At 59.7% G+C, this 12,945-nt stretch overlaps 1 protein-coding gene across 1 annotated transcript; it reads left to right on the forward strand.

Moving 5' to 3' along the window:
- The first annotated feature begins 1,117 nt into the window (after positions 1 to 1,117).
- LBX1 (ladybird homeobox 1) lies at positions 1,118 to 3,554 on the forward strand. The gene is made up of 2 exons (XM_012769173.3): positions 1,118 to 2,070; positions 2,756 to 3,554. Exons 1-2 carry the CDS (start codon positions 1,746 to 1,748, stop codon positions 3,274 to 3,276), a joined length of 846 nt encoding a protein of 281 aa, XP_012624627.1. The 5' UTR covers positions 1,118 to 1,745; the 3' UTR covers positions 3,277 to 3,554.
- The last annotated feature ends 9,391 nt before the right edge of the window (positions 3,555 to 12,945 follow it).

The following is a 12,945-nucleotide window of genomic DNA, read 5'->3' on the forward strand; positions in this document are numbered from 1 at the left end:
AAATCCACATATTCAAAACATAAACACCTTCAAATAAATGCACACAAAATGCTCACAGCTTCCAGGCCCTAGGGTCCTCAGCTCCCAGCCTGACTGGAACCCGGGCCTCCCCGAGAGTTCCTGAGAACGAAGCCCCAGCCGTGGCCCGGCCCCCTCCAGGCCCCCGCCCCGCATCCGGAACAGCTGGAGTCGGCCCGGCAGTGCACTCCAGCCTGGAGCTGGGCTAGGCGGGGCCGGCAGCGGGGCTCCGACCGGGGCCTGGGCAGAGCACAGCGGGGAGGCCCCGAGCCGGCCCCGTTAGCCCCGGCACCTGGCCCGCCTGCCTGTCAGAGGCCCACCATCAGGCCGGCGGTGGCCCCAGCCGGCCTGGAGAGCTGCTGTTGGAGGAAAGAGTATGCAAGATTACCAGAGGAGGTAGGGCGTCCGCTTTGGGCTCAGGCCGGGAGAGAGGCCCTGGGAGCCACCAGCAACTTCCCCTCTCTGCCTCTCGGCTTGGAGAAGGCTGAGCTCTCCTATTAGCCCCCTCCCCTAGCCCCTGGAGTCCCCCACCCTCTTCCCGCGTCGCCCACCCAGGGCTGTGGAGGAGGCTCTGACCTCCTGGGGGCCAGCCGAGAGGCTTCAGATTCCCACTCTCTAGGCGCGTGGCCCGGGGCAGGGGGTGAGCGGCAAGACAGTCGCGGGGAGAGGCGCTGGGTTCTTGATCTCGGTTCTGCAAAGTCCACGCTGGGCCGGCCGTAGCAGGGCCCACCCTGGTTCCTGGTCTTACCTGGCCCGCGCAGCGGCCGCGTCCCTCCCGGCAGGGGTTCCCGCCACCCTTCTCGGGCTTCACATCCTGGGTCGGAGAGCCTGAGACCTTTGGGCTGGTGCTGCCATCGCAGCAAGGCTGGCGGGAGGCGGGTGCGCCGAAAGCACGGCTCTCAGTTTGGGGTGGGGGCGGTGGCTTTTCAGTCGCCCGAGGTTCGGGTGCAATAAAGGCGCTGCTAATGTAATTTACAAACAGCTCGGGCCGAGCACGGCGCAGCGCCCGGACTGACAGGCGCATTAGGCAGGCTAATTCTAGCCGGCTCCTCCTACCCCCGGCCCGCTAATTAATGAGCTTCCCAACTTAGAGCCGCCTGCATTGGACAGAGAGAGAGTGAAAGAGAGGGCGAGGGAGAGGGAGAGAAGGAGAGAGACGGGGGGAGCAGAGAAGAGAGAGGGAGGGAGGGAGAGAGAGAACAGAGAGAAAGAAGAGGGGAGAAAGAGAGAAAGGAGAGAGAAAGAGAGAGAAGTGCTGCTGCAGATAATTGATTACTCCTCGATCAAGGCTAACTTGTTAGCAATAGTCAATTGCCCCGTCTCTCCGCCTCCCTCGCAGTCCGGGATCGGCGCCCTAGCCTCGGCTCTTCCAACTGCGGCCGCCAGGACCCGGGGCCAGGAGCGGCCACGGAGCCACCTGACACCTTTAAATAGCACCGGGGCTGGCGAAACTGGAGCCCCGCGTGGTGCGCCCCGGCTCCGGCCCCGGATTGCTGGAAGCCCCGGCGGCGGCAGCGCCCGCGTCAGCGCCCTCCTTCCGGGGCCCCGCGCTGCTCTGCCCGCCTCAGCCGCCGCGCTAACCGGCCCCGCTCCTGGCCCTCGCCCTGCCCAGTGAGGCCTCCTTCCTGCCCGCCGCTGCCTGCCCGCGCCGTCCGGCGCCCGAGCTGCCCGCGGGCTGGGTCCCCGCGGCCCGAGCCGCCCCGGCCGGGCCCCCGAACGAGGCAGAGATGACTTCCAAGGAGGACGGCAAGGCGGCGCCGGGGGAGGAGCGGCGGCGCAGCCCTTTGGACCACCTGCCGCCACCCGCCAACTCCAACAAGCCGCTGACGCCGTTCAGCATCGAGGACATCCTCAACAAGCCGTCTGTGCGGAGAAGTTACTCGCTGTGCGGGGCGGCGCACCTGCTGGCCGCCGCGGACAAGCACGCGCCGGGCGGCTTGCCCCTGGCGGGCCGCGCGCTGCTCTCGCAGACCTCGCCGCTGTGCGCACTGGAGGAGCTCGCCAGCAAGACCTTTAAGGGGCTGGAGGTCAGCGTCCTGCAGGCAGCGGAAGGTAGGCGCCGCTGCTGGTTCCCCCTGCACCCAGCGCCGCGCGCCCTGTGCCCTCTGCGCTTCGTGCCCTATGCCTCCGCCCGCCTGTGCCCGCGCCGGCCTCCAGGGCCCTCCAGCCCGAGCCGCTGCTGTTGGGAGTGGAGATAGGTGGGACGGAACGCAAGTCTCTATTTCTAAGGGACCTCAGGTTTGGCCAAAGTGGGGGGTGACCTGAGAGGGGTGGCAGGGAACCCAAACTCTCTCCGCAGTCTGAGCGCTTTGCCGGGCTCCCTCGCGTTTCGGGTGGCCTGGGATCTCCCAGCCCCGCTCCTTGGGGGTCTTGTGCTGGGACCTTCTGGGTAGGATTGAGCCAGGGTGATTGGGAAGAGGTAGAGAACCAACATTCACACCACAGTTGCAGCGTCCCTGTCTGGCTTTCTCCTGCTCTCAGAGACTTTGGATCTTTCAAACCAACTCTTGGAGGGGGGGCAGAGACCAAAACATTTTTTCCTAGGGACTTCCAGGAGACCAGAGATGGGACAAAGAAGTTTGCTCCCCTGGTCACGGAGGCCAAATTAAATTGCGGAATGAAACAGTGGCAGACTGCAGGTCCGATGGGCCTGGGTGGGGTAGGGTGTTGCGAGAGTGAGAGCCAGGGTGGGGCTTCCTGTCTCCCGATGCGAGCCTACACTGTCCTTTCCTCGCAGGCCGCGACGGGATGACCATCTTTGGGCAGCGGCAGACCCCCAAGAAGCGGCGAAAGTCGCGCACGGCTTTCACCAACCACCAGATCTACGAGTTGGAAAAGCGCTTCCTATACCAGAAGTACCTGTCCCCCGCCGATCGCGACCAAATCGCGCAGCAGCTGGGTCTCACCAACGCGCAGGTCATCACCTGGTTCCAGAATCGACGCGCCAAGCTCAAGCGGGACCTGGAGGAAATGAAGGCTGATGTGGAGTCCGCCAAGAAACTGGGCCCCAGCGGGCAGATGGACATCGTGGCGCTGGCTGAACTCGAGCAGAACTCGGAGGCCACCAGCGGCGGCGGCGGTGGCTGCGGCAGGGCCAAGTCCAGGCCTGGCTCTCCGGCGCTTCCCCCAGGCGCCCCGCAGGCCCCGGGTGCTGGGCCCCTGCAGCTCTCACCTTCCTCTCCGCTCACGGACCAGCCTGCCAGCAGCCAGGACTGCTCAGAGGACGAGGAGGATGAAGAGATCGACGTGGACGACTGAGCGGCGCCCGGATCTTCCGCCGCCCGGCCCCTAACAGCCGCACCGCCCGACGCCTCCCGGACCGGACCGCGGAGGGAGCTGGGACCTCCTCTGCAACTCCCGCCTCCTCCCCTGTCCCCGGCCCCGGCCCCGGACTCGGCTCCTAGCAGCCGCCTCTTCCCTCTCGAAGCAATAAACCCGGGCTGGCCGGCCGGGCCGGCCGCCGCTCGCGGCCTCCGCCGCCCCGGGAGCCCTCGCCGTGCAATTCTGTATGGCTTCTGTATAAATATTTAAACTTATATAGCGGGTTCTTCCCATCGCAGCCTGATTTTTTCTTTTATTTTTTTAAATCTCGGAGATTTTGGCGTTTTCAAAGCTCTTGGGCTGCCGGGTTTGCTGAGGGCGAGGCAGAATCTAGGGCGGCCGAACACTCACCCTGCGGTCTAGAGAAGGGGCAGCCCTGGCTATTTTTATTTTTGTCTGCATGTGGCGAATGCACCGGCCCGCTGCCTCCTGGCCTCCCTCGTCCTATTGCAGTTGACTTATTTCCTTCTGCGTATTTTCCCCGCGTGGGAAGGGGATGAGGGAGGCAGCCGGGTCCTGAATTGCAAGTTTCAAAATCGATCTTTCCTCCCCACTCCCAGATAAGTCTGTTTTCGATGACATTTCCGCCTCCCAATGCCACAACGCTATTTTTAAGATTCCTCCCTCTCCCGCATCTCCTCGGACTACTTCTGGAGTCCGACTCTTAGGGACAATGCAGGGGGAAATTCACCCAGCCACCCAACCAACCATCGAAAACAGAACCCAAAACCCTAGAATTATTTTTTACTCTTTTTAGAATTTTTTTGCATGTGACAGAGACAGAGAGGAGGCCGACCTAAGCCCTCATCCCACCTCCTCCGCAGCTCTGGGTCTCTCTTGCCATCTCCAGCACCCTGCTCCTAGCTCAACTTGGCCAGACAAGGATGACCCGATGAGAGTGGGTCCCGAGTGCCACTTCCCTGCTCCTGCCCTGCCCTCTCCTCCCTGGACTGTACCCAAGGCCTCTTTCTCCAATAAAGTCTTTGCCATTTTACTAGAACCGGCGGTGACCGTGTCTGAGTGAGTGGGCCCGATTCGGAGAAGCAGCGGCAAGCTGGGCTTCTAGCTTCTGCTCCTCTCTGGTCACCCCAGCCTTGGAGATTTGGGGGGAGTTTCAGGGCAGGCGTGAGAGTGAGGAGCGAGGAGGAAGCAGCAGGAGGAGGCGCTTCTTGCCCATAAACCCGAGGTTGCTACTAAATAGGGAAAGGAGCGGACTTCGCCAGGTCGGGGTAAAAATCGAGGCGTGAAATTCTGGAATAAAATTCGTGTGTACGTGGGGGATGCGGCGGGTACAAAATTAATTTATATGGAACAAAGGATGGGGAGGATGACTTGCTCTATGGTTCCTGCGCCGCACCCCAGACCCAAGGGCATCTCCCTGCGCGCTCTGAGACACTGGTTAAGCCGGGTGCACCGCAGGTATCACTCAGTCGATCATCCCCGGGGAGCCTGGGGGCTCCTAAGTTTCGATCTGGCCCAGGAGAGTCTCATTCTTGGAGGTTGGGGGGATGAAGCCAAAGAGCAAGAGTAGGCTGAATTGCACATGGGCACCCGGAAATGTGAGCCCAGAGCGTCCGTCCGAGGTGGGGTGAATTTCTGACAACAGTCACAAATTCTGGGCCCCGAACTCGGCTAGGAGCAGAAACAACGATCTCTCACAGACTCTCTAGGATCTGCGGCGCCCCAAAGGCGGCTGGGGTGGGGGCTCAAGCAGCTTTCACTTTCCCCGGACAGAGCAGGTTTCTCTCTGGGCTTTTGTTGTCCCTGGGTTGGCGAGTGGCCGCTGTCACCAGAGTAGGGTACCGCCTCCCGGCCGCCCGGCTCTCTCTTTCTCCGCAAAATTGATGTGAGAAATTCGCATCTGGTCGCGGGCAGGAGATGGGGCAGGAGATGGGGCCCTCGGGCCTAAGTCAAGAACGTGCATGTCCAGGAGGAAACAGAAAAAAGGGGGCGCAGAAAGACACTCCAAAAGCAGAGAGAGAAAGTGGACAGCCAGAGAGAGACAGAGAGAGAAAGAGGAAAATCTAGAGAAGAAGAGAGACAGGCAGAGACACGGAGACAGGGAGAAAAAGAAGAGAAAGAGGGGAGAGAAGGGAGAGAGAGAGAGGGGAGAGAAGGAAGGAGGCTGCCCGGCAGCCGGGCGGGCAAGCGGCCGGTTCCTCCCGGGCGACATAAATCGCCCTCTCTTAGGATGGATGGGTCTGTAATTCGGAGCGCGGACCATGAAGGCCGGGACGAATGGGCCCGGGCGGCCGCTGACAGGCGACAATAGCCGGGCCCAGCCCCCCGCGGCTCCTGGTGCGGGCACGGCCGCGGCCCTCCGCAGCCCAGAGCGCGCCGGCGCTGGCGACCATATGGTTTTTGAATTTTCTTCACAATTTGTAGACAATTTGATGGATTAGGTCCCCGCGCGCGCCTCCCCAGCACAAAGGCGGCGCAGGGACCGCGGCGCGGCGGTCACCCGGGCATCTGCGCCCGCCGTGCGCACCCCCCCCGCCCGGCCCCCGCCCCGCGCCCCAAGCCCCGGGCCGCCCGCCCAACACGCCCATGAATCCCAATGAAGCGGTCCTGGCACCTCCGGCCGCTCCCTGCTTCGCGGCCCTGGGCCGGGCCCTGTTGGGTCCCTTTGGGCTGGGGGCGGCGGCCCCGGGGCTGAGCCCACCCGAGCTGTGGCGCCCGCGGGGCGCGCAGCTAAGCAGGCGCATCGGGGCTGAGGAGAAACAGGGCCATTTATCCGCCCGTCTAGTTAAAGCGGGTTATTTGTTTGCTTCTCTGGCCTCCCCCTCCCCTCCCCCTCCTCCCCTCCCCCTTCCCTCTTCCCCCGCCCTTCCCCTTCTGCCTTTTATTCTTTTGTCTCTAAATGGATTTAATGAGCCTGAAAAACATGACAATTGAATATAACCAAGAAATAAAAAATAACGAGGGAGGAAGGAAGGAGGAAAAGAAAGAATGGAAGAAGGGGCAGGATTAATAAAATAAAGGGAAAACTCAATTCAGTTCAGGAAATGTTTATTTTGCACCAGGCCGCGCACAGTGCTGGGGAAATGGAAACGAATCAGATTCGGCTCCTGCCCTCAAGGAGCTCTCAGTCTAGTGGGCAAGGCCAGCAGCACCCTTGGCGCTAACGGAAGGCGCGGAGAGACGGCTTCCGGCTCCAAGGTGGTGGGGACTTCACGGAGGAGGTGACAAGGAATCCAGGCCTTGAAAGACAAGAAATAATTCGTTGTTTCTATAGGCCAGAAGGAGAGCGGGCGAAAGGACGGACCCGACGGGCGTCGGAGGGAAGGGGGGAATGAAGAGCACATGGGAGCCTTGGGCTGAACCCGAGCGGGCGGCCCCGGGAGAGCGCGCCGCGCGCTCTGTCTTGCACAATGCGAGGAGCACGTTCGAGCCACTTGGCAGTCTCCTGGGCTCTGAGGGATTCGATGCCTCTCTCAGGCTCCGAATGGGCTTCCGGAGACCGGCCAACCGCGTGTGAGGCTGTTGAGGGCCGACTCTGTTCCGACAAGCGCCGGGACTTGGGGCTTATCTCCAGGCCCCATTGCTCGGGGAGGCGGCGGGGAAGTTGGCAAAGGCCAAGGGGCTTGGGTTTGGCGGTCGACAGAAGCGAGGGGCTGGGATCCAGGGAGGCCTGGGACTCTCACCCACCCTCTCCTTAGCTCTCCCAGTTCTGATGAAGGCTGCTGCCTGCAAGCGGGCTGGGGGCCGCGGATGGTCTTGGCCGCGCCTCGGGCGCTGCCTGGGGACCTGCAATGCAAGAGGGCCTCAAACCTCAAGCGCCGGCCCTAGGCCACTTAGCCGACACCTGCCCAGCCTGTCTCCGGATGCGGATGTGTGTGATATGTGTGCTCTGCGGGAGCAGGGCTTGTGCATTGCGTGTCTTGTCTCTTCTCCGGGTCTGATTGTACGTGGATCCTGTGAGGGGCTGCGGAACCTACGCCCATTCTCCGGGCGAAGTTCGTTAAAGCTTGCGACCCTCTGGGTTGCCAGTCTTCCGGCTGGAGTTCCATCACCGCCAGCAGCCGTCGCCAATCTTGTTCCCTAAGGACTCCCGCTTTTCTGCGGACCGACTTTCGATTCCAGGCTGCCCAGGGGAAGCGGCCCGCCTTTCCCCATTGGGTCTCCAGGCTCGGCGCGGGCTTGCCAAATCCCGGGACGCGGACAGTTTCTGCTGTCCGGGTTGGGGACACCTCGGCGCGTGGACAGGCCGGGACGCACAGCGCGATCCGGCTGGCTCGGCTTCCCCCTGCTCCTCCTTCCCCGGCTTGGTGGCCTGGCGGGCGGCGCGGGGTGAGGCCGGGAGGCGCAGTTCCTTATTTTACGAGGTGTCGGGCCAGTGTCAGACGCAGCTCCGATAAGTAATACTCCAGTCTGAGGGACCAGAACGTGGTAATTAATCCCAAAGACTTAAGTGTATTTTAGTTCAGGAGAAAAAAAATCACTAATTCAATCGTCCGGAAAATTGAAGTTTGATGCATGAGTCCCCCCTGAAAGGGACGGGCTGGGGCCGCGCGCCTCCCCTCCGCCCCTGCCGGTCGCCACGGGGACCCCCTCCTCCCCATCGCTCTCAGCCACCGGGTCCAGGGAAGTCCATTCACCCTGACCAGCGCTTTCCCAGTCACCTGGACCCAGGGACACCCAGGCTTTGCACCTCACCCCAACAACCAACCCCTTTTTGGGAGCCCAGAGAGCGATGTGTGCGGACAATACGAATGCTCCCTAAATACAAGCACCTGGGAGGGGGCAACAAGGAGCCCCGGAGATGTAGGGGGAGCAGCCAAGTGGGGGCCACAGTGAGTAAGGTCAGGGGCTGTGAGACACATGGGAGAAGGGAGGAGGAACCTGAGCGAGCTGGGGTCTCCAGTGCCAGCGGGCAGGAGGCTGCCTTGGTAAAGTGAAGTACATGTGGCTCCTAGGAGGGTGTGAGTGGGGGTGGAAATGAGTGTGCTGGGTGGCAGTGGTTGGGCGGTAGGTGTGAGGGGTTGCGTGGGAAATGGTTCTCTCCCTAGACTGTACGTGGGCAGGAATGGAGGTCTTGGGGAGTCAGGAGCCTGACCCCTGAGTGTGGCTACAGGCTGACTCTCCCAAGGGACAGGCTCCTGGATCAGGGCAAAGGAAGGTGGGGGTTCCTGGGCTTGGTGCACGTGCGTGTGGGAGGCCAGCAGCCCAGAGGGAGGAGAATCCCTACCTTGAGGGGCCCCACCTCTGCACTCCCAAGTCCAGGGGCACCATCAGCAAATCACCCTGTCTCCTCCCAACAGCTGCCAGTTCTGGGAGAGACCTGAGGCTGTGAGAGTGTGTGTGTTGAACTGTGTGGGGACCAAAAGGGTGCGTTCCTGAGTGTGTCATCGAGTGTGTGCAACTGAGAGACTGAGCATGTGCGGCTGATTGATGGAAACGGAGCATGGGACTGGGTGTGTGCTGCTGCGTTCGTGTAACCAATTGTCACAAACTAGTGTGTGCAGCTAGGTGTGACTAAGTTTGTGCAACGAAGAGGAAAACAGTAAAGCTGTCACTGGAGTGGGTATGACCGGCAGGTGAGCAATGCCTGGGGTGTGTGATGTGTGCAGGGAGCTGGTGTGGGCAGATAACTGGGAGAATGAATATTGATGTGGAACTGAAGCTACAGACAACCAGAATCCTAGCTCCAAACAGCTTGGCCAAGCAGGCTAGTCAAATTTATTTACATTTATAATGCTGGGGACAGAGGCAGGGAGAGAACCTTCAGCTTGGGTGTGAGTCTATTCTGAGGGCAGCTGGGGCCAGTGAATGAGCACTATGCAGGCAGGGACTCTGCTTCTTTGTGAACAGGTTGTGTGAGTGGGTCCTCTGCTGTGCAGTTGGGTAATGGCCAGGCTGTCCTGCCTGCTCCCTCCTATTCAAGTTGATCACAAGGCTGAACCTTTGTCTCTGGAGTGCTCTGCAGACCTACACTTGGCTGCTTCAGTCCCAGGTAGCCCTCAAAGACCCAGCTTCCCCCAGCTCATTCAAGGGGAGTTCCTCCTCCCTGTAGAGGGTCAGGTCTGCTCAAACTTGGGAGGGCACAAATGACAATATGCACATGTATGCATATTAGATGCATGATGCAGCCAACAGGGTTGGAAGCAAATGAGTCCTGCCAGTTGGAATCTGGTCTGTGTGTGTACAAGTGTGTGCAGAGGTTGCTGTGCACTTGGTGTGTGCAGGTGGGCATGTGCAGGCTTCCCCATGGAGAGCCGGATGTGGCTAGCTGTCTGTGAATAGGAGTGGATGAGGTGGGGAAGGAAGATTGGTTACCTGTGGGTATCAGGGACCTGGGTAGGTTTACTTGTCATCGAGTGCACATAGGAGTTTGAAATGAGTTGTAGGCACAGCTAGATGTGGATGTGACATCTGGGCACAAGGGATGGAGGCAGTCATAACTGGATTCTGCACTCCCACTCCTCCCCTAAATTCAGTAGCCCAAGTCAGGAGCAATGGGTGCAGGGCTCTTTGGGAGGGAGACTAAGGCTGGGAGGCCCCTCCAATAAGAAATGAGAGCCTTCCTCTCCCCTTCCTAACCCCTACCCTCAGCCCAGAGGCTGGGATAGGGGCTAGGGTAGGAAAGAGGTGACCCCGTTCCATCTCTGGATCTCCACAGGGACTGTCTCCTCTCTCCTGATGTCTGTGATGGGCCTATTGATCTGGCTGCCTTGAGGTCTCCATGGGATCACACAGCCACATGTAGATGAAGGATAAGCCCAGGCAGGCCCACAGCCATTCCAGAACACCCACAACACAGGCGCACGTTGTCACAGACATCCCAGAAACAATGCAAACACACACGGCAGGCACTCAGTTACACAGACCAAAAATGCAGAAGCCCAACACACAACCACAATGACAGACACACGGGATGCCTGGAAAACACAGCATGGTCACATATGACACAGCACACCCATCCAGAGACATACGGCCAGTACCACACACAAGAATTAAACAGTCCAACCTTTGCTGTTAAATATATACATACGCCATCCCCACTGTTATACACACACAGGCTCAGTGACAGAGGCACAGCTCACAGTTACCATAAGCACGCAAGGCACATACTTCCTGACAGTTTATGCAAACACAGGAGTGAGGAGGGAGCTAGCTGGTTTAGGCCACTTTGGTGGAAATTCTGCCAGTGTTGCGATGTTCTGATGGGGAGTTCAGTTGCAGCGAGGGCAGCCAGTAGCAGACAAGGGTTGGTGGTGCAGGGAGGTTTCCACTGTCTGGGGGAGCTCCTAGCTCTTGGTCCAGTGAAAAACCAAGTCCCCAACCACCCCGAAATGCAATCAAAGCTGCTGCCGCCCACCCGCCCTGCACAATGGCTTTGGCTGGAGTCGTTATCATTTTTGTTAACTTTTTATCGACTGTTTGCTAGATGGCGTGTCAGTAAAGTGTATGATTTGAGATGAAAAATTAGGCAGATTAACCTGAGGGGAGAGCCTGATTGATTACTAAATAGGATCAATTTGAAAGTTTTAGTCCTGGCGTTTCTGCAGAGCCTCTTAATACTTCAAACTTCAATTTTACGGGCGATTGAACTAAGCATGTTTCTGACAAAATTGATATATGTATTAATTTGCTTTAACTGGTGATTAATTACTCTCCACTGAAAGAATTATATGGAGCTGTTTGCCTGCGATTTGCATATTAATCAAATTCTAGTTGATAATTCCGCCAGTGGGGGGGTCAGGGGCGGGGCGTGGGGCGCGACGGTGTGAAGGGGTGTTTGTGCGTGTGCCTGGTGTGTGCGCCGGTGTATGTGGGGGGGCTCCTGCCCCCCTTCCTTTGCTCGCTCCCTGCTTAGCTGCCAGTTTAGTGCATTAAAACCAAAGATGCAGAACGAGTTTGCCCGGCTATTTGGCGGGAGCAGAAATTGCCTGTCCGGTTTTATGATCTGCTCAGCCTGAGCAGCCGGGTCCTTAATGTCCCCTGTCAAAGTGTCCACGATTTAAAGGGAAAACGGCCCCCGCTTTAGCGCTGCGCGGGCCTGACAAGGGACGAGGCAGGGACGCACTCCCCCTTAAATAACTCCCCCCCAGGACCATGGCTTCTTGTTGGCGCCCCAGCTCTGGGTACTCTCAGAAATGAGACGTGTCCTTGGAGCAGTCAAACTCCCAGGACGCTCCAGCCATGGACAACCCCTCCGCCCCCACCCCCACCCGACATTTATATACCTGGGGGCACATCCAGGCACAACAGCCCCAGAGACATGGTCAGACACCGTCACTTGAGGTGAGGAGCAGGAAGCCACCGTCTTAGACACCATAGTCACAGCTACCCAGTCACAGTGCTGCTCACTGAGACCCCTGCTCTCCAGCCTGTGTGCAGACACACTCAGCTACCCACATGCACACCCAGACACAGAACCACACAAGGCCGGAGGACACATAGACACCCTAGTCACGTCCACACAGCCTCTCAGGCACACGGACTCATACACATTCAGACACGCGCACATTTTCATATCCACACGCAGACCTTGTCTACACAACACCAGGGCATGGAGCCCCCTTACACGGGTTTTCTTGGCTGGACATACCCCAGACACCCGCCCACACCCTTCCAGGCAGTCCCCATCTCCCCCTCCCGGTCTCCTAGGCCGGCCTCACTCTTTAAGCTAAAGGGGGTGGCGCCACCAAATCAACTTTTCCCATCTCCGGATTCAAAGGGTAGGAGTGTAATTAAAACCAGATAATTAATGAGACAATATTCCTCCAGCTACATCTTTAATGAACAAACCCCTTCAGGGCAGCCTCTTCTTCTAGGCTCATTAAAGAGTAGAAAGTTGGGCGGCTCGCGGACTTCCCAGCGCGTTAATAACGAACCCGGGGTGGGTGTCTCAGCCCGGAGCGCGGGAGCCACAGCCGCGCTCCTTGGCCCTGGCCCTTTCACCACCAGTTTGTCCCTTTGTCCGCTGCCTCCTCCCTCCTTCTCTCCCATTCCTACTCCTCAACCCCCAAATCCTTTCACTGGCCTGGCCTCACTGTCTCCCGCCGCCCCCCAGCGGCCCCGAAAGTCTGTCCAGTGACCCCCGGCTCTGCCTGCGCTTTCTCTGGCGGCCTCTCACCGGTACCACGCAAGCCGCGCGCTCCGACGCGGCCGGGCGTCGGGCCTCCCAATCCCCATCGCCAGCTGGGCTCTGAGTGCTTCAGGCCATCCGACTGGATGCAGCTGGCTCTGTAGAAGGGAAATCGAGGCAAGGTAGGGGCCCGAGTCTCCCTCTGAACCTCAATACCCTGGCTGAGTGGCCTAGGACTGGCATTTGAGTTACCGTCCCGGGAACCGGTGGGCCGCAGGGGAGGGTGGGATAGAAATCAACTCGTTTTCCACGCGCGTCCTCGCGCATTCTCAGGAGCGCGCACTAGCAACCACATTCATGTGCACTCGCGCACGCGAGCGTGCACACAGAGACGCCCACTCGCTGGTGCACACACGCGCACGGTCGCGATGCCTGGGGATCAGACGGCGTGGTCCAGGCAGCCGGCAGAGCGTGCTTGGGCCTTACCCCCACCCCCGCCGCCTGAGGTCGCTCTGGCGTCATTTGTCTCCAGGATGGGAGCCTTTTTGCTCCGCTTGCGGCCTCCCGGGCCTGGA

Source organism: Microcebus murinus, chromosome 14 (genome assembly GCF_040939455.1).
Source record: "Microcebus murinus isolate Inina chromosome 14, M.murinus_Inina_mat1.0, whole genome shotgun sequence".
Classification (NCBI taxonomy): Eukaryota; Metazoa; Chordata; class Mammalia; order Primates; family Cheirogaleidae; genus Microcebus; species Microcebus murinus.

Excerpts from the sequence above, each read along its gene's own strand:
- LBX1 (XM_012769173.3), top strand. The coding sequence starts at position 1,746 with ATGACTTCCAAGGAGGACGGCAAGGCGGCGCCGGGGGAGGAGCGGCGG. Across the intron at positions 2,071-2,755 it reads CGTCCTGCAGGCAGCGGAAG|GCCGCGACGGGATGACCATC; the intron begins GTAGGCGCCGCT and ends CTTTCCTCGCAG.